Source organism: Oratosquilla oratoria, chromosome 22, assembly GCF_046742065.1.
Source record: "Oratosquilla oratoria isolate Oo_2021 chromosome 22, ASM4674206v1, whole genome shotgun sequence".
NCBI lineage: Eukaryota > Metazoa > Arthropoda > Malacostraca > Stomatopoda > Squillidae > Oratosquilla > Oratosquilla oratoria.
In genome coordinates this window covers 48,554,335-48,575,158 of record NC_134798.1, presented here as the reverse complement: position 1 = coordinate 48,575,158, position 20,824 = coordinate 48,554,335, and the positions used below count along the sequence as shown (strand labels likewise).

The 20,824-nt window shown below is 43.7% G+C and overlaps 1 protein-coding gene across 9 annotated transcripts in view; it reads right to left on the bottom strand.

The window, feature by feature from the left end:
- The window catches only part of LOC143037550 (adenosylhomocysteinase-like 1), a 290,562-nt gene that overhangs the window by 52,437 nt on the left and 217,301 nt on the right, over positions 1-20,824 (bottom strand). Inside the window, exon 2 of one of the 9 annotated variants that reach the window (XM_076205967.1) lies at positions 7,368-8,073. The exons of the other annotated variants lie outside the window; for them this stretch is intronic. Within the exon in view, the coding sequence (XP_076062082.1) occupies positions 7,368-7,445 (78 nt within the window). The 5' untranslated portion in view covers positions 7,446-8,073. The remainder of the gene's footprint in view (positions 1-7,367; positions 8,074-20,824) is intronic. 9 annotated transcript variants of the gene reach the window in all.

The window sequence follows — 20,824 nt, the reverse complement described above, 5'->3', positions numbered from 1 at the left end:
CATACACACACATACACACACATACATACACACACACACACACACACACACACACACACACACACACACGCACACCTGTACACAACTTTCAAAAACACAAATCGACTAGAAACACATGTACACGTCACACGTCAGGCGTACCAACTGAATCGAACGAGCACACAAGTCATTTACCAGTAGTACCAACTTTACCGTATCAGCTGCGCAGCAAATGTATTGTGTTACTGCGCCATCATATGTGGCATCAAACACTGAGATACGAATGCACTGTATTCTATTATTTCTATAATGCAATATCTCTATATAGAACCAATTACATTAGTCATGGGATGAATATTCTTAATAACAATCCATGACCAAGTAATAAAACATCAAAATAAAACATAAAAAAATCAAATAAATTAGGTACATAAGATACAGATACGCAAAAAAATGAATAAATAAATAAATATACAAGTAATTAAGTCCCAAACTACGTACTCGGCAGGTGTGGGAAATGAACTTTTTCTTTAATATTTCGCACCACGGAAACACCAAGATATGTACATTTGATTTTATTAAAAAAAAAAAAATTCAGAGTGAACAAAAGAAGACGATCACATCGTCAGAAATCGCATAAACATACGAATAAACAAACGTATAAGTAAATAAATTAATTAATCAATAATAAGGTAAAACAAATGAATACAGCAATTGATAGAATCGTTAACAAAACAAGGATAAAATAAATTAATAAACAAATAAATTATTAAAATAAATACACGGTAAGAGAAGAGATACAGGAGGGGAAGGGGAGGAAGAGAGTTGGAAAGAGAGGGGGAGGAGAGGGAGGAAAGGGAGGAAGAGGGGAGGAGGAAAGGGAGGAAGAGGCGAGGAGGAGAGGGAGGAAGAGGAGAGGGAGGAAGAGGCGAGGGAGGAAGAGGCGAGGAAAAGGGGAGGTTTAGGAGGAGGAGGAGGAGGAGGAGGAGGTGTAGGAGGAAGAGGAGGTGTAGGAGGAAGAGGAGGAAGAGGAGGAAGAGGAGGAAGAGGAGGAGGAGGAGGAGGAGAAGGTGGGGGAATGCCAAGCACAGCCTGCAGCCCAGGCATAAATGTTATCATAAGATAAACAACACCACCACCCTTCCCCCACCCCCACTCCCCCTCCCCCTCCTCCCCCGCAGACGCACAGGAGAGATCAGCAGGAAAAACAAACGCAGTTGCTTTCAACTACGCAATTCCTCTCCCCCCCCTCTCTCTCTCTCTCTCTCTCTCTCTCTCTCTCTCTCTCTCTCTTTCACACACACAGAGCCTGGGCAAGTGGCAGTCACTAAAGACTATTGGGAATCGAGCTTGGGACACGGCGGTCATTATCATTATCATATTTTTATTGTCATTATTATATTATTACTATAATTATTATATTATTACTATCATGATCATTATCAGTATTATTACTGTCATTATCGTTATTTCTATTACCGTTATTACTATGATCATTATATACATTCAAACGGAGACTGTATCAAAAACGTTGTACCCCAAGACTTCTTCAGCGGAAGAGGAAGAGAAGCAGGGAGGAGGGAGGAGGGAGGAGGGGGAAGGAAGAGTTAGGGTAAAGGTAAGAGGAGCAGGAAGAAGAAGAGGAGGAGGAGAAAGAGGAGGAAGAGGAGGAGGAGGAAAAGAAGTAGGAGCTGACGAGGAGGAGGAAGCGTAGGGAAGGACGACGAGGAGGACGGAAAGGAGGTGGACGAAGAGAAGGAGACGGAGGAGGAGGAAGAGGAATAAGAGGAGGAGGAGGAGGAATAAGAGGAGGAGGAATAAGAGGAGGAGGAATAGGAGGAGGAGGAATAGGAGGAGGAGGAATAGGAGTAGGAGGACGAGAAGAAGAAATTGGAGAGGGAGGAGTAATAGGAGGAGGAGGAGGAATAGGAGGAATAGGAGGAGGAGGAATAGGAGGAGGAGGAATAGGAGGAGGAGGAATAGGAGTAGGAGGACGAGAAGAAGAAATTGGAGAGGGAGGAGTAATAGGAGGAGGAGGAGGAATAGGAGTAGGAATAGGAGGAGGAGGACGAGGAGTAAGAAGGGTGGAAGGAGGAGGAGGAAGAGCAGGACGGCAAAGATGAGGGGGAAGAGGAGAAAACTGGAGATGAAGAGAAGTATGTGAAGGAGGAGGAATTGGAAAATTAATAAAAAAGAGCAACAGAGGAAGAGTAAAACGGGGAGGTCGAGGAGGAGGAGGAGGAGGAGGAGGAGGAGGAGGAGAAAGAGAAGGCCGAAGAGAATAGGATGAGGAAGAGGAAGAAGAGGAGGAGAAAGAGGAGGCCGAAGAGAATAGGCGGAGGAAGAGGAGGAAGATGAGGAGGAGGAAGATGAGGAGGAAGATGAGGAGGAAGATGAGGAGGAGGAAGATGAGGAGGAGGAAGATGAAGGAGGAAGAGGAGGAGGAGGAGGCGAAAGAGGAGGCCGAAGAGAAGAGGAGGAAGAGAAGAGGAGGAAGAGAAGAAGGAGAAAGAGAAAGAGGAGGCCGAAGAGAATAGGAAGACGCCGAAGAGGAGAAAGAGAAAGCCAAAGAGAAGAAAGAGGAGGCCGAAGTGAATAGGAGGAAGAGGAGGAGGAAGAGGAGGAAGAGGAAAAGGAAGAGAAGAAGAGGAAGAAGAGGAGGAAGAAGAGTAAGAGTAAGAGGTGGCCAAAGAAGAGAAACAAGGCCGAGGAAGAGGAAGAGGAAAAGGAAGATGAGAAGAGGAAGAGGAAGAGGAAGAAGAGTAAGAGTAAAAGGTGGCCAAAGAAGATAAAGAGAAGGCCGAGGAAGAGGAAGAGGAAGAGTTGAAAGGGGGGAGAGGCAGAAACCTGCCTTTTATTCAAGACCAATATCCCAAGTGCGGTTTCCCGTACCCTTTCAACGTTGATCTTTCACTCCCCCTTCCCCCCACCTCCCCTCCCCCTCTCCCCCCTTCCCCCCTCCCGTCGACCTTAACACTTTCGCTACGGTCACAGACTCCATTTTATTGATCTATTCAATTTTATTTTATTTCTTCTTTTTTATTTTATTTATTTATTTATTTATTTATTTATTTATTTATTTATTTTTTTTTTATTTATTTATTTATTTTTTTTATTTTATTTATTTATTTATTTATTTATTTATTTATTTATTTTTTTTTTTACTTTTTTCATTTACATATATGACGTAAGTGGAGTAGGAAATAAAGGAGTCTTAGTCTGAGTTTATTACTTTGAAAAAGCATACCTGCGAAACTAGTCGGGAATAAACTCAGACTAAGACTCCTGTGTTTCCTACTCCACTTACGTCAACCTGTCAGAACGTCTCTCTCTCTCTCTCTCTCTCTATATATATATATATATATATATATATATATTTCTCTCTCTCTCTCTCTCTCTCTCTCTCTCTCTCTCTCTCTCTCTCTCTCTGTCTCTCAATACCTGAAGGTCGCTTTTGATTGCGATCTGAAGACTGACTACTGAGGAGGCGGTCTCTGCACAGAACGGGGTCCTAACCGACCGTGACCCCACTCTCCCCCCTAGTCCACCTCCTTACCTGAATAAAATCCTCCATTATTAGCCAGAAAAACATCCATCATGTCCGCCACCACCGCTCCAAAGGCAGATGACCTTCGGAAGTAGATTGACTGCGAGATCTTATGCGATTGATTGCTCTCTCCCCCTCTCCCCCCTCCCTTCTCCCCCTTCTCCCCTCCCCGCACCTAATGCCCTTTTCTCCGTCTCTTCTTCCTCATTTGCTTTCGATGGAGAACCTCCTCTTCGACGCCCCCACCATCCCCGGCTGATTGCCCGTTGTCTTACGGACAAAGGGTCGTCATCACTATGAACATAGGGCAATCACTTGCTCTTTTATGGACTGCTACCTCTCTCTCTCTCTACCTCTCTCCCCACCTCTCTCTCTCTCTCTCTCTCTCTCTCTCTCTCTCTCTCTCTCTCTCTCTCTCTTCGTAAACGACTCTAATTCCGACGTCCATATTGTCCAATCCCTCCTTCTACAAGTTTACCTTTCTCCATTATTTCTAAATTCTATTTAGCATCTTTAAACTGACATTTTAATTCAGCTCTACAGATACCCCTGCACTTGCACTAGATAGGATTAAACTTACTTCAAGCCCCATCTCATTCAACTTTATAGATATATTCTTTACAATTGATGATTTTATTCAGCAATTGTTAAACAAAAAATCTTAAATCATCGACTTCAGTGAGTCACTGGAAGTTTTTGAAGACTTCAGTGGGCAGTTTCTAGAACCTCTGAATTCATACAAGTAACTATTCTAGCTTTCCCCTGATGTCACTACTCCCAAGTCCGTGTACAGTTAGGCCCTGTTCACACTAGCGGTTTGAACCGCGCGGAAACCGCGACAGTACCGCATAGTCAACGAAAATCTGCGCGGTTGTGTGTAAACTCCAAGGACTTTGTATTGAACCGCGGCGGTTGAAATCGCTAGTGTGAACAGGGCCATAGGAGATAAAGTCAAGCTTTTCGGCGTTTTCGTATCATAATTTGGGATTGAAATTCAGGTTCCGATTTGCATCTGATTGGCGCCTCATCACCACAGAATGGAGATGATTAGTAATGATTTCAGGCTCCAATCATAACCATAAACATAACCCAATCAGCAAATCACAATATGTGTATATTATATATATATATATATATTATATACATATATACATACATATATGTACATATATATAAACATATATATACATATATGTTTACATATATGTATATATATGTAAATATATATATATATTATATACATATATACATATATATAAACATATGTACATATATATATATATATACACATATATATATACACATATATATACATTTATACATATACATATATACATATATATAAACATATGTACATATATATATATACACACACATATATATATACACATATATATACACACATACATATATATATATATATATATATTCACTACAGACCTAATACCTATCCCTGAGAGGCGTGAAGAACATCAAAAGACGCAAAGACACAAATCTTGTTCTCTGTCGTCAAACGTTTAAAATTCAAAATTCGTAGAACGTTGGGGAGACGTTCTTGCAATAGGCCAGAACCCCCCCTCCCCCCACCCTGACCCTCCACCCGATTTTATTCAATAGATAACAAACTCTTCCCGACTTAGATGTGGAAATTACTCTTAATATTTTTATCATGAGTTTTATCTAAGAAGAATTAAAATAGTTCAACTTCTTTCAAAACATAACATTAATTGAATTAAATTAACAATTTCACAATCGTGTACCGAGACTGTGATAACAGATTTTGACGTCGATTTTGACGTATTGGGAGAAGGAAAACGAAGCAGGCTGGTCTACATATAAATACATAACATATATTTCAATATATACACGTATATAAACATTTATATATATTATATAAAAAGACGAATATATTCAACATTAATGTGTATCAACATATCTGAGATGTGTGTGTGTGTGTGTGTGTGTGTGTGTGTGTGTGTGTGTGTGTGTGTGTGTGTGTGTGTGTGTGTGTGTGTGTGTGTGTGTGTGTACGCTGTACATGTCTACATGTCTAAATTTTTTATTATGTGTAAATGGTCGAATTAATAATTATCATAATTATTATCATTATCATCATCAACATTGTCATTGTTATTATTTTCTTAGTATAACTGAAGTCTGGAGCGAAATAAAACTCATGACGTCATCTACTGGTCAACCAATCAGCAACTAGACTTCTTTTCTCTTTATCATTACAAGATTTACATTGAAGTGCAACAAAAAAAATCCTTGCAACTTTCCTTCTAATATTTTGGTAAGATAAAATTATAATAAAATATATAAGTAAACATTATTTTGGCGCGAAATATAAAACTTTCATAATTTTAGTTTCATTTACGAACGACAAATTCAACTGTCATGGGTGTTCTGCACAGCATCATTTTATTGCTTTGATTCCTGCCCTGTGATTGGTTCATGGAACACTCATCTCCGACAGATATTTCTGAAGAAATAAAAAAAATCCATCTTCCTAATTACAGCCTACTTGCTTACTTTAAAAATGTGTTAATATTTCTTTGTAAAATTTAAATTACGATCATGTACAGTATCTTTTTTTTCTTCAAAATAATTATGCTCGAAAGAAGAGGGGGCGAATATTGTGACGTCACATCCCTACAGCCAATGAGAATACGAGTAACGTTAGCCAATCTGATCTGAAGAATTCAAACACCGAGACTAAAGACAAAAATAATAATTTCTGAACATCTTGAAACGTCAAAATGTCAGCTGCCAATAAATAATTTGTTCAAGAGTCCAATGCGCCGTTCAATCATATCTGTTCATATTCAATACAAATTACAAGTTATACGAACCAAATGCAAAATACTCGAAGATTCAATCAACAACTAAAACATGAAAATAGTATGTCTTTTGGTAATCTTGTTAATGCGTAATATATAGAAATATATCCTTACGGAAGTAGAGGGAAAGGGAGAAAGACAAAACTTCAATGACGTCATGTCGCCTAGTCCAGAGCATTTGAACTCGATTGAGATTCGTTACCCGACAGATAAAACTCAAATCACGACTTCATTATATCTACTACATTTAACATTTCCTCCTCTTTAACAATATAAATAAAACCAATCTAACGTTAATTTCAAAACCATTAACAAGGTTAACACAGTCTGGCAATGGGTTACAACACTCGTTGCTGATTGGTTAAACCGGTTTTGACGTCACAGGTCTCTAGAGTGTATTCGAGACATTACAGCTGCTATAAATCTGTCACGAAAGCATCTTCATAATTGTAAAAAATGTGGTATATACATCATATGTATATAAGTGCGAGCGCATACACATCATACGCTTAAGTTTGTGTGTGTGTGTGTGTGTGTGTGTGTGTGTGTGTGTGTGTGTGTGTGTGTGTGTGTGTGTGTGTGTGTGTGTGTGTGTGTGAATGTATTCGTATAAATACACTCGTCAATATTTGATACACATTTTAATGTCACAAACGACTGGATAAAATTTTGTATACTAATGAAGAAGCCCTCACATAATGAATATCTTTGGATAATATTTACATCAGCAAAATTAAATAGCAATCATTATAATCCAATGATTCATTAATGACTAGAGTAACATCATGTGACCAATACTGTCAGCAATGAGAAAAAGGAGGGGGTGGGAGAAAAGTAAGGGCCTCACATTACATATATACACACACACACACACACACACATATATATATATATATATATATATATATATATATATATATATATATATATATATATATATATATATATATATATACATATATTTTTTTTTTTTTTTTTTTTTTTTTTTTTTTTTTTTTTACCTTGAGTGATGGCTGTCGATTCCACTCTTGATCTTCTCCTTCGCTGTTCTCACCGTTGACAACTTCAGAGGACGCCATGGCTTATTACGAGAACGACGCTGCTTCAAGGACGAGCTCAGAAAATACCCACGTAGGGCAAACGTCCTGGGATAGATGGTCCGACGTGCACCACTTGCAGCTCGCAACTGATTCTCGACAGTTACTGACGAGACGAGACGAGACAGTTGCGGGAGACCAGTAACTGACAAAGCTAAGAGTACTCTTTGTACCGTTTTTTTGATCTTCGTGAGACTACCCGTGAGGTACTCAAATCACTTTTTGTTGCGACGGGAGAAATTATCTTTTGATTGTCACTATGGCACTTCGTCGGGTGATAGGCCTACAGCAATAACAACAAACAACAACAATAACAACAACTGTGTCAAGCGGGTCTGGACTGGCTTGGGGTACGAGTGTGTCTGTCCGTCTCCTTCAGGTAGATCCTCGAAGTCGCTGACGAAGTAGACGAGGTCGGGACGCCTTGGGTGGTGAATCGACGGCAATTAAGAGGTCTCCTTGCTGAGCCCTTAGCTCAGGCGGTGGAACACTGAACTGATACAACGTGGGAACCTGTCTCCTTTGTCTACAACTGCCCCGTCGAGTGATTGTCATTTGTGGAGAGCGAGATCTTTGAGCGCAAAGAACTTTGGGGCGTTTTAAAAGTCCTCTGAAATTTGAAAACGAAAGGAGATTATTTCACACGTTCTCCAAAGACGGCTTCAGCAAAGCCTCCGTCGGGTGGTCCGTACATGTGACAAAGTTCTTACTGACGAAGTGACACGGCACGACAACGAACTGGCACGATTGGCACGTTTGGCACGCCACGCCCATCGAGAAAGTAAAGGCGGGGGGAGGGGAGATACTGACCCCCTCCCCCCCCACACACACAGAAAAGAAATTTTTTGCAATTGACTTTTGGTTAACATTTCGCATGATTTCGCTGACCTATGATTGTACTTTTTATTTATATTTCAATTTGTACTTTCATACAAAATGTCGGCATCATATTTCGTTATTTAGTCAATGTAAATACGTGTGTGTGTGTGTGTGTGTGTGTGTGTGTGTGTGTGTGTGTGTGTGTGTGTGTGTGTGTGTGTGTGTGTGTGTGTGTGTGTGTGTGTGTGTGTGCGCGTGTGTGTTTTGTGTATATTTTCCTGTACTGGCTGTCAAAGGGCTCCACACAGACCCTCAGTCCAGAAAGGGCGACACATTTCAAACCAATTCTAACTGGTGTCAGGCGGTTTTACTCAGGAGAGGGAAAATAATGCGACAACGATCAAAAGCTCCACTGAGCGATACAGAAAAGCACTTTGTCGAAGATCGTTGCGTGTTCACGGCAGCATTAACGACAAAGACAGAGAAAAGGGAGAAAAACAGACACTGAGAGAGAGAGAGAGAGAGAGAGAGAGAGAGAGAGAGAGAGAGAGAGAGAGAGAGAGAGAGAGAGAGAGAGAGAGAGAGAGAAAATCATTGACGTAACATTGAGTCCTCCCACTACCGACCCCCAATGGTCTCTTCACATTGAACAAGAGCTCCCTCTCGAACAGGTCCTCCTTGAACAATCAACGATGATTCGTGGCGACGATTCAGTGAACCTTGAGAATATGTAACGTTTTATCAATCAGACTCAGCTTCGTGTTCTACATTCCTGTCTTAAGTGATTTTGCTAACATAAGACGATATTACTGTGCTGAGAGAAAAAAAATTATATTATATATATATATATATATATATATATATATATATATATATATATATATATCGGAGATGCAGACTATACCATTACCCTGTTTAAATTCGACAAATATATTTCCCAATATACTTGCTGACTAGTTGAGTTACAAATTTCCAACTTGAAAAAGAAAATCACCGAGTCACTCCAATGTTATATTATTTTTTATATATATATATATATTTATATATATATATATATATATATATATATATATATATATATATATATATATATATATATATATATATATATATATATATATTCTCAATAAACGAATGTAACACATACACCTACTCTTGTTGTATAAGAAAATACATCATACACGAAGATGGGCACTGTATCCAAAATACACATTAGCCATAAAAGCTGTGCATTGCAAGGATAAATCTTTAAAACAATTTCAAGAATTTTGCCCGAGAGTGTACCTGACACTATTACCAAAAGGAAAGTTCATTTTCGATTTTTTTTTTCATTAATATTATTTCATTTTATTTTCTGCCAGCCCCGGAAACCCTAAAGAAAAGAAAAGGAAAACATTTCCAAGACAAAGAGGAAAAACCCAATCAAAGGAGGTGAGGACAAAGGTCTTGAGGCCATCTGTCCCATTCTCGGTTCCTCGCTCGCTCCCAATTTCCTCTTCGGATCTCGCTTCGTAACACCTCGACTGGATTTTCCGAGCAGGAACGGAACATAAAGAGAACAGGGATAGAACAGGAGAAGAACAAAAACAGAACTGATAATTGGGAGACAAAAAAGATTGAACAGGAGTAGAACAAGATGAGAACAGAAAGAGAACAGGGAGAGAACAGGGACAGAACAAGAAGAGAACAGATAACTGGGAGACAAAAAAGGAATGAACAGGAGCAGAATAGAAAGAGAACAGGGATAGAACAGGAGAAGAACAAAAACATAACTGATAATTGGGAGACAAAAAAGATTGAACAGGAGCAGAACAAGATGAGAACAGAAAAAGAACAGGGACAGAACAAGAAGAGAACTGATAACTGGGAGACAAAAAAGGATTGAACAGCAGAACAAGATGAGAACAGGAGCAGAACAAGATGAGAACAAGAGCAGAACAGGGATAGAACAGGGACAGAGCAAGAACAGAACAGATAACTGGGGGACAAAAATTACTGAACAGGAGCAGAACAAGATGAGAACAAGAGCAGAACAGGAACATAACAAGAACAGAACAGATAACTGGGAGACAAAAAAGGATTGAACAGGAGCAGAAGATGAGAACAAGAGCAGATTAGAGATAGAACATGAGTAGAACAGGGATTGAACAAGAACAGAACAAGGACAGAACAAATAACTGGGAGTCAAAGATTGAACAGGATCAGAACAGGGATAGAACAAGAGTAGTACAGGAGCAGAACAGGTGAACAAAGGCAGAACAGGGATAGAACAGAACAGGAAGAGAACAGGGAGAGAGAAATAGAAAGGACTGTACTCAGATGGAAATGGGACAAAAGAGGAAAAGACAAAGGGCAGAAAAAGGACAAAAGGGGACAAAAAAAAAGGGGACACAAAAACGAGAGAGGAAGAGAGAAAAGGGGCATAACAGGGACAATGTGGTCGGAACGGACTAAAAGGGACAAAACAAGGACAGAACTGGGACTGAACGTTGTGAGAAGAGAGGGCAGAGAGAGGGGAGAGGGCAGAGAGAGGGGAGGGAGAAGGGAGAGAGGGGGAGAGAGGGGGGAGAGAGGGGGTGTGAAGGGGGAAAGAAAAAGGGAGAGGAAAATGAGGAGAAGAGTGGGAGAGGAGGAGGAGGAGAGAAGGAGAGGAGGAGGAGGAGAAGAGGGGGAAGAGAGGAGGAGGAGAAGAGGAGAAGAAGAGGAGAAGGAGAAGAGGAGAAGAGAAGGAGAAGAGAAGAGGAGAAGGAGAAGAGAAGAAGGAGAAGAGAAGAGGAGGAGGAGAAGATGAGAAGAGGAGGAGGAGAAGATGAGAAGAGGAGGAGAAGATGAGAAGAGGATGAGAAGAGGGGGTGAAGAGGAGAGAAGGAGAAGGAGAAGAGGAAAGGAGAAGAAGAGGAAAGGAGAAGAGGAGGAGGAGATGAGAGGAGGGGGAGAAGAGGAGAAGAGCAGGGGGAGATGAGAAGAGGAGATAAGAAGAGGAGAGGATCGGGAGCGGAGGGGGAATAGAGGAGTCGAAGAGGTGGAGAGACGGGGGAGAAAAGAGAATTGACAACCGGCTACTCCTCCCTAACCCCTTCAACTTACCGGTGAGACAGACAGACAGACATACACACACACACAAACACACACACACACACACACACACACACACACACACACACACACACACACACACACACACACACACACACACACACCTGAAACAGCAATCCACTTAGACCTATAGGAAGATATACCAGGACCGTTGCCGGCCACCATGGGGTCTCGGTCTTTCAGGTCCGAGTGCCTCAAATCAGACGGACATCCCTTCAGCCCAAGTTCCTCCTGCCGAAGGGAGGGAAGGGCACCTTCCTGACGAAGAAGAAGCAACAACAACAGCTCGACTGCTACCGCACCGCCACCGCACCGCCATCCCGTTGCGGCCTACGGCAAATCGATTGCAACTCTCGAACTAAAGCAACCCGCCCTTCGTCCGCAGCCCCGCCGCAGCCCTGCCGCAGGGTCCTCGTGTCCCTGACTCGAGTAGTCCGCACCCTTGACCAATTCCCTGAGCTTCGTCCCCTCCCCTGTCCCCCTTCCCCCACCCCACACACAATCTCAAGCACGCGTTTGGTGTCACAATCTAAAACAAGTATATAGAATGATAATGGTGATGGTGGTGGTGGTGGTGGTGGTGGTGGTGGTGGTGGTGGTGGTGGTGGTGGTGGTGACGACGACGACAATGATTGAAGCAAGTGCGTGGTTGCAAGGGCTGAAGGGCCTTTCGCGCATCAAAATGTGTGTTTGTGTGTGTGTATACATATATGTATACACAGGCACACGCACACATATATACATATATATATATTTTCCGTGAAGAAGTCCCTGGAATTCAATCCATGTACAATACACAATACAACTTTTTTTTTTTAACTACGGACAACCTTACTCAAGATTGGGAATACAACGCCGTTTAATGGTTGAAGCCTTTTCCCCATCGACCGAGAGCGATCTTGGGTGTACAACTTCCTTTTTCGTTTTCTTCTTCCCCTCTCTCACTTGAGGGGAAACCTCTCGCCGCTTAAGGGCCCCTCGGGGAAGGGCCAGGGGGGGGGGGAGAGTGAAGGGGATAGGAGGAGGAAGTAGGAAGGGGAGGGAAAAGGGGGGAAGGGAAATCGGGAAGGGATAGGGGAAGGGAGGTCGGGAAGGGAAAGGGTAGAAGAAAAGGGAAAGAGGGAAGAGAAGAGAAGGAGGGAAGGGGAAGGAGAAGGGTATGAGGTAGAGGAAGGTAAAATGTAAAGGGTGGAGGGGAAGGAGAAGGGGAAGGAAAAGAGGGAGGGGGAGGGGGAGGGGAAGGGAAAGAGGGAAGGGGGAAAGGAAAGTGGAAAGGGGAAGGGCAAGGAGGAAAGGGAAAGGAGGAAGGGGAAAGGGGGAAGGAGGATGGGGAAGGGTCCTTACAGACCTCGGGTAAGGGGGGGGGGGGTTGTGGTACTTTCCTAGACCTCTAGTAGGGGGTCCTTACACAATGTAAAGAGCCTTCACAGACCGTAAGAAGTTCTTACAGATCTTTACTGAAATACGCGTTGGGCAATGTCGAGATTGTTCACTTCGTTTTTTTTTTGTTTTTTTTTAAGAGTTTTAGATACATAAATCTGAACAAAAGTAGGGGTGGGGGTGTTACATTGCCAAAAAAAATTATTCATTTTCTATTCATCTATCTATTGTTATTTATTTATTATTACTATTTTTTTTTAAGGATGAACCTCTCCTACAAAAAAAAAATACAAGAAAGAATGCAACTACTCAAAGGTTGACCTAAGCAGAGTCAAGGATATTCTTTTCAACTCTTTATATCTAAAACGAAGTAAATAAACATATAATTAGATTAATTAGAGCAGCTTCCACGCATTTCTGACAAGAATATTTTTTCTACCCACTTGACATCTTCCCACTCACGTTATTAGTGTGTGTGTGTGTGTGTGTGTGTGTGTGTGTGTGTGTGTGTGTGTGTGTGTGTGTGTGTGTGTGTTTCACCATGGTCTTGGATCACGTGTTACACTCGTGATCGACAGCTATTTCCCTCCCGGAAGAGAGCTCAGATCTCATATATGACCGATCTATAGATATTGCTGTGACCTTACACGCACACACACACACCCAACTCCCCCCCCATAAGAGTTGGAGTAACGACTAACAGCTCAGCAATAATTAAATTATTTCAGCCCTGTGCGGGATTCAAACCCGGACCACCGCAGTGGCGGCCGGAAACTCTACCAACCGCGCCACGAGTCGTGTGTGTGTGTGTGTGTGTGTGTGTGTGTGTGTGTGTGTGTGTGTGTGTGTGTGTGTGTGTGTGTATCTAGTTCGAGCTTTCTCGCTTTCTAAAACTTGTACCGGGTCAACACCTTTAAATAACAAACAAACAAATAAATAGAATTATAAATTAAATCAATAAGATACGGGGGGGGGGATTGAACTCACCTAAAACAGACAATTTCACTTTTCAACAAATAAATTCATTATTTTGTTTGGCCAGTCATCGTTCTTTGGATAAAACAATGAATGATACACACTAACACACAAGGACTGCATGACAAACTTCATCATATCATCCACGACATTTACAGATGGTGCAATTACAGCCCAAGCTTGTACCAGCTGTCACGAGCAAATCGCACTATCCCCACCTCTATTACTCGGGCTATGTTACTCGGTAACTCGTAATGTATCCGAGTAAAGCGAGAGTCGAGTCGAGACGACTCGTAGAAGCAATGACGGCCTGAGCTGCATTCGCCAAAACCAGTTGGATTAAAAAAATAAATAAATCAAATGAATAAATAAATAAATACATAAATACACAAATAAACAAATAATATAATAAAAACGTGTAGCAATGACTCCCGAGTCACAAAAGTGCGATAATACGCTTATCGTCTTTGTTTTGTCTCAATATCGGAGACCTGGACAAGAACCGGAGCTGCTAGAACACGTGTGCCGGAAGTCTTCTCCAAAAACCGCTACAGGAGGAGGAGGAGGAGGAGGAGGAGAAGGAAGAGCAGGAAGAGCAGGAGGAGCAGGAGGAGGATAGGAGGATAGGAGGAAGAGGGAGATAAGGAAGAAGAGGAAGAGGAAGAAAAGGAATAAGAATACGAGGAAAAGGAAGAAGAAGTTGATTGTGATGATGATCTACGTCTTTTGAAGTAACCACGATTTGGAGACCCCCGACGGATCGTCACAGCAATTGGCTCTTCACCAAGAGGTCTCCAGTTCGAAGAAGGTCTGCCAAAGAACGAAGTCAGACTCTTCAGTCGCACCTGAACCACTCGAAGAGCTACTCAGCACCCCACGGAGAACCACGACCTCCAAGTGGCGAGGAGCCTACGTCATAAGAAGCTGAGAGGAGTGCGGGACTTGAACCCACAGCTAAGCGAAAACGAGAACAGCACGCTTAGATTACGCCACCTGTTCACGACCTCCAGAAAACGATGAAATAATTTTCAAATGATTCTGAAGCGGAAGAAACCAATGGAAAGCCCGTAAACAATTCTAAAAACAACAACAAAAGAAAATAAGAACGGATGGGGGGAGACCGCAAGAGACCATGAAGCCTACACTATGCAGTTCCATGTCCCTTACTACCTTTCATCCGTATCCATAAAAAAATAAGAAATAAAAAAAATCTTGAAAACAGTAACCACCCAGCAACCCAAATGACCACATCAGCATTCACCACATCAACATTCATTTGTAATAACACATTCTACCTCCGATCCAAGCGGCTTACGAAAAATGTTAACTATTGTATAAATCAACACACACACGTCCTACCTGTCTCTCATTTCCTTCGATTTTATCATCTTAACTCTAATTAGGAGTCTCCAGCTTTGGGTAATGAAGGTGGGTGGGATTTGCCACAGAGCCAATGTAAAACTGCCTCCGTCCTTCCCTCCTTTCCTTCCTCCCTCCATCCTTCCCTACTTTCCTTTCCCTCCCTCCAAAACCCAAACATGATTCCTCAATATCTGCGCCGTATTATCATGACAGAATCTGGTGGAACGTCAAGGACGGAATATAATACAACTCTTTCCGTCCCTACCCTCGCCCCTCCCCTACCTCCTCCACGTTCCTGGGAACATGTCTTCCCACGAAATCCGTCAAGACGAATCGACGACTTGGAGGCAATAAGCAAACACGGCAACCAATCTCTGTGTCCTGAGGCAGACGAGCCCCTAAACCTACGCTGACAGATCGCAGAAGTCTCCTTCACCCAGTTCCTCCTCAGCCTCTTCCTCCTGACGAAGTAGGACACTTCCTGTATTGTTTCTCTTCCACCACCCTTCAGGAGATCAAATAAGAAGTTCTTCAGGATACAGAGCAGGAGACCCTCCTTCTGCAAGCAGGGCGTAAGCTTACGCACAAAAAGAAAAAAGAAGAGAAAAAAACGAAGGTGTCTCGTTTCCCTAAGGACACCTCCACTTCCCTGAGGGCGTCTCCACTACCTCCACAATTCCTCCGAAAGCCTTCCCTGCCTCAGGTGCTTCCTCTTCCTCCTGCTCTTCTTCCTCTCCTTCTCCTCTTCTTCCTACTCCTTCTCCTCCTCCTCCTCCAGTGCCAAACTTCATACCTCTAAAAGCTCTCACGACCTACTACGAATCCTCCCGGGTAACTCGCTAAACCCGTGAGACTTGTCCTCTTTTCTCTAAAGACCTCAGAGCTCGCCTGAAGGCCTATTGCGCAGTCTCACGAGAGGGGGGAGAGGGGAGAGGGGGGAGAGGGGGGAGAGGGGGGAGAGGGGGAGAGAGGGGGAGTGTCTTTCTCATCACATTTCCAAGTCTTCATTACCGGTTTCTTCTCCCACAACTCCGACAGGAAGTTCTTCAAGAAGTTCTTCTTGAAATCGCAGGGGAGCGTACGAAGCTGACAAAAGGCGTGCGAATGGCGATTGGGGGAAGGGGGGAAACTTTTGGAAAAAAGGAAAGTTTAGGTAGGAATTCCAGAGCTAATGACACGATCGTGTGACCGGTGCGAGGGTCTGTGCAGCTTCGTGCGGGCTTAGAAAGGTTGGCAGTCCTTTTTTTAGTCCCTTTTTTAAGTCCTTTTTTATTCCTTTTTAAGTTTTTTTTTAACTTCAAACCCAGCACTGTGACTACAACGAGTTGCTTGACAACCCAGACTTCGACTTCTTCTTCTTCTTCTTCTTCCTCCTCCTCCTCTCATCATCCTCCACTTGCCAGTCTGATCACCTCCGAGATGTCTAATTACTTTCCTCCACTTCTCCGCCGAGACCTCCTGCATCGCAGACGCTGTTCGACTCGCGCCTTTTGTTCAACGTTATTGTTCAACATGTTCAACCTGTTGTTCTTGTGCGTCCGTTGTTGGTGATAGTGGTGGTGACAGCTGTGGTGAGTTGTGGTGAGTGGTGGTGGTACTGTGTGGTGAGTGGCGAGTAATGGTGAGTAGTGGTGAGTTGTGGGTGGTTGTGGTATTGGGTGGTGGCGACTAGTGATGAGTGGCGATTGGCACTGCTATCAGTGAGGGCAATGTTTGTGTTGGCACCGTCAGTGCCAGTCACGAAACCGCAGGTGGTGCCACACGCGATGGTGCCAAGGCCGACAGAGGTACCGAGGACTAAACGGAGGGAGGGAGAAAGAGAAAGAGAAAGAGAGAGAGACGGGGGAAAGGAGAGAGGGCAAGAAGGAGAGAGGGCAGGAAGGAGAGAGGGAAAGAAAGAGAGAGGGAACGAGAGAGGGAAAGAGAGGTAGAGAGGGAAAGAGGAAGAGAGGGAAAGAGGAAGAGAGGGAAAGAGGTAGAGAGGGAAAGAGGAAGAGAGGGAAAGAGGAAGATAGGGAAAGAGAGAGGTAGAGAGAGGTAGAGATGGAAAGGTAGAGAGGGAAAAGGGAAAGAGAGAAGGAAAGGGAAAGTGAGAAGGGGGAAATAGAGGGAACGAAGGAGTGTAAAAAGAGAGGAAAAGAGGAGGTAAGTCAGCTGGGGAGCTCCTGGCACCAGAGGGTGAACCTTCTTTATGAACCAGTGCCTCCTCCTCCTTCTCCTCCTCCTCCTCCTCCTCTGCAGGTGCTGGCTCCAGTGCCACCTGCAGGTGGCGATGCCGAAGGCCCACGTTCTCCTCCTCCTCCTCCTCCTCCTCCTCCTCCAGCACATCGATCACGAACAGCATTGCACCACTCCAACACTCCACACGCGCGCGCCAACACATTCCCCCTCTCCCCCCCTCCGGCCCACAGGCACGCATATGCGCATACACACAAGAGTAATAATAGTAACAGTGATTGGTAATAATAACAAAAATAAGAAAATAACACGTGACGATCAACAATGACAGCTTCGTCTCCTCGATGCCCTACGGTCGCCTAGTGCCAACACTTTGGCACTCGATGACGTCACTTCTCTCGTGGGAGAAGATGACGTCATCACGCCTCGCGACTTTGTTTTCTATTGGGACCAGCAAGGCACCCGGAGACCTTAGGGCGCCCAAAGAACGACTTTTCCTCTACATGCGGGGCCCCACGAGCACATAAGAGTTGTTACCGGTATAATATACACAAACTACTTCCCCTCCCTCCATTTTTTTTATCAATTCTTCAAAACTTTGTGAATCTATTTTCAAAATAATTTCATTCAGCAGAGTAGTGGCCCCTACACTCGAAGTTAGGATTGATCTATTTTTAATTTTATTCAGTTATTTATTTATCTATTTATTTGTCTGTTTATGTTCACTTTTAAGCCTCTGTGCCCTTGCCTATCCTCTTCTTCCACGTAAGAGGAAGGAGAGGAGGGGGAGGGGGAGGGGGGAGGTGAGGGGGGAGGGGGAGGGGGGAGGAGGAAGAAGTGACAACTATGAATACAAAGGAGTTATTACGAGTTCGTGGTTAGCGTCTAAAGGTTCGTGGGTTCAAATCCTTCTGCCCGAGTTTCTCAAACATTTTTCTGTCTTCACTAAAATAGCATGTAACAATAACAATGAAAATAATAACAAAGCAATAACGATAATAATAATAACGATGGGAAGAAAAAGAATTATAATACGATGAATAGTTTTTTTTCCTAAGCTATGGTTGGACCATACTGACAACAGCCGGATGACCGGACGGCGAGTGGAGATAAAGAAACCGGACTCCCTGGCCGGCAAAGTACGTGACTCAGCCACTGGGAGAGGCGATTCTGGGGGGGAGGGAAGGGGGAGGGAGGAAGAGGGGACGGGGGGCTTAATCCCCTGCATTAACCCTCTCACTGTATGGGGGAAGGAAAGGTTGGGGAGGAATCTTTCGACTGAGTTAAGTCGTTGTTAATTATTATATTGAGTTTATATGAGATTAAGCTTTTTTGGCATTGCCGTTGGTATGAATTGGCACTCCCAAGATGACTGCATCAACTTTAGTCCCTCGACTGGAAGTTTCAGTCTCGCTTGCTTGCCTGAATGTCACGTGCGTGACGTCATGTGACTGTGATACGTGCCGGCACGATGGGTGTCTGACATGATCAACTTAACTGAGTTAAAAAAAAAAAAGTCCCCTTCAAAAATTAGATTAATAATCTTGAGTGCATACATTCCCTAGAGAGAAATATCTCATAACATAATTCATCTGTTCAACAATAATGAAGTATATCTTCGAGTTCAATTGAACTTTAGTGAAAGATCCTGCAATGTGAAGGGGCGATAGGGGGGAAGGTGGATTTAGGCTCTCCTTAATAATGAATTCTTATATAAAAATAAAAATAAAAAAATAAAATCTTAGGTAGTTCAGGGACGCCATGATGGAAAAAAAATAAGCAATAATAATAATTATAAACGAACCAATTAAAATAATCTTCCTATTTCTTCCTCCACCTCCAATTCTCCCCTTTCACCCCATTTATGTCCTCAGTTACTGGGTGGGTCAGTGGGCGGGTAGCCCGCTGGGTGTGCACGGGCGTTCACGGGCGAGCAGCACCGTTTACATAAACACACAACTACGCCCTCTTTCCCCCCATCCCCCTCCTCCACCCATCCATCATCTCATCCACCCACCCATCCCCTCCTCCTCCTCCCACTCATCCCCATCCTACTTCCCCCTCCCCTCCCCTCCCCTCCCCCTGCCAGACAGATTTGGGAGCATAAATACCTGTTCCTGGTGCCAGAAAAAGCTACCTTTCTCTCCCCAACTTCCCCCCATCCCCCCTTCCTCATAAAGACCAATCCCTTTGTATTAGCCACGGGGGTGGGGGGTGGGGGGGGTGTTAAACCCAACACGTGTTATGGGTTGAAAGGAACAATCCTCAACGGTTCTTTGCAGAAAAAGAAGAGGTCATTTCCACGGCCTAATGAACCTTGCCAATTAGGAGAAAGGAAAGAAAACTGAAAAAAAAAGAAAATATATATGGAGAGAAATTAAAGGACAAATGGAGCTGTGATTGTCTCAGAGGAAGGAGAATGGGGAAAGAGGGGAAAGAAAGGGGAAAGAAGAGGGAAAGTGTGAAAAGGAGGGAAGAAAGGGTAAATATAAAAGGGAGGGTGAAAGGTGAATGCGAGAGGAAAGAGGGGGAAGATGGGAGAAGGGGAAAAAGAGAAAATGCAGGGAAAAGTGGAGGAAACAAGGGGAAGAGGGGGGAAAAGAGGGAGGAAAGAGGGGAAGAAAGAGGAGGAAAGAGAGGAAGGAAAGAGAGAGAGGAAAGAGGGGAGGAAAGAGAGGAAGAAAGTGAGGGAGGAAAGAGGGGAGGAAAGAAAGGAAGAAAGAGAGGGAGGAAAGAGGGGAAGAAAGCGAAGGAGGAAAGAGAGGGAGGAAAGAGGGGAGGAAAGAGAGGGATGAAAGAGGGGGATGAAAGAGAGGGAGGAAAGAGGAAAGAGGGGAGGAAAGAGAGGGATGCAAGCGAGGGATGAGAGAGGGAGGAAAGAGAAGTTGGAAAGAGGGGAGGAAAAAGGGGATGAAAGAAAGAGAGGAAAGAGGAAAGCGAGGAAAGAGTGGGTAAGAGAAATGGGGGAAAAGTGGGTAAGAGAAAGGGGGGAAAAGAGTTGGTAAGAGAAAGGGGGGAAAAGAGAGGGGAAAAAGAGAAGGAAAGAGACTGTATGAAGAAGGATTAGAGAGGAGAGGACAGAAGGAGAGTTAGGCGAGAAGAGAGGTCATTCTAAAGAGGTGAGGCGAGAGAAGAGTGAGAAAGGGAAGACCGCAGGGAGATGGGGGGAGAGGGAGGGGGGAGAGGGAGGGGGGAGGGGAGAGATTGGGAAGAAAGAATATGCCACTGTCACAATACACAAACACAATCATATCCCAGTGACGGAGCCTACAATCATGATTGGCAGTCTCCTCGCACCACTCCTCACCTCCTCCCTCTTCCTTCCTCCTCCTTCCTCTTCCTCCTCCTTCCTCTTCCTCCTCTCCGTCATCTAGTTCCACCTTACTACCCCACCCACTCTCTCTCTCTGGTCACATTCGTAACCCAGTCACATCCTCCCCAATGGCACTATGCCCCCCAACTCCACCCCATAAGACTGTCGGCCCCGTTACCCTCACGCCTACAACTCCCATTCTCCCCACCCGCATCCCCCCTCTCCCCACCCGCATCTC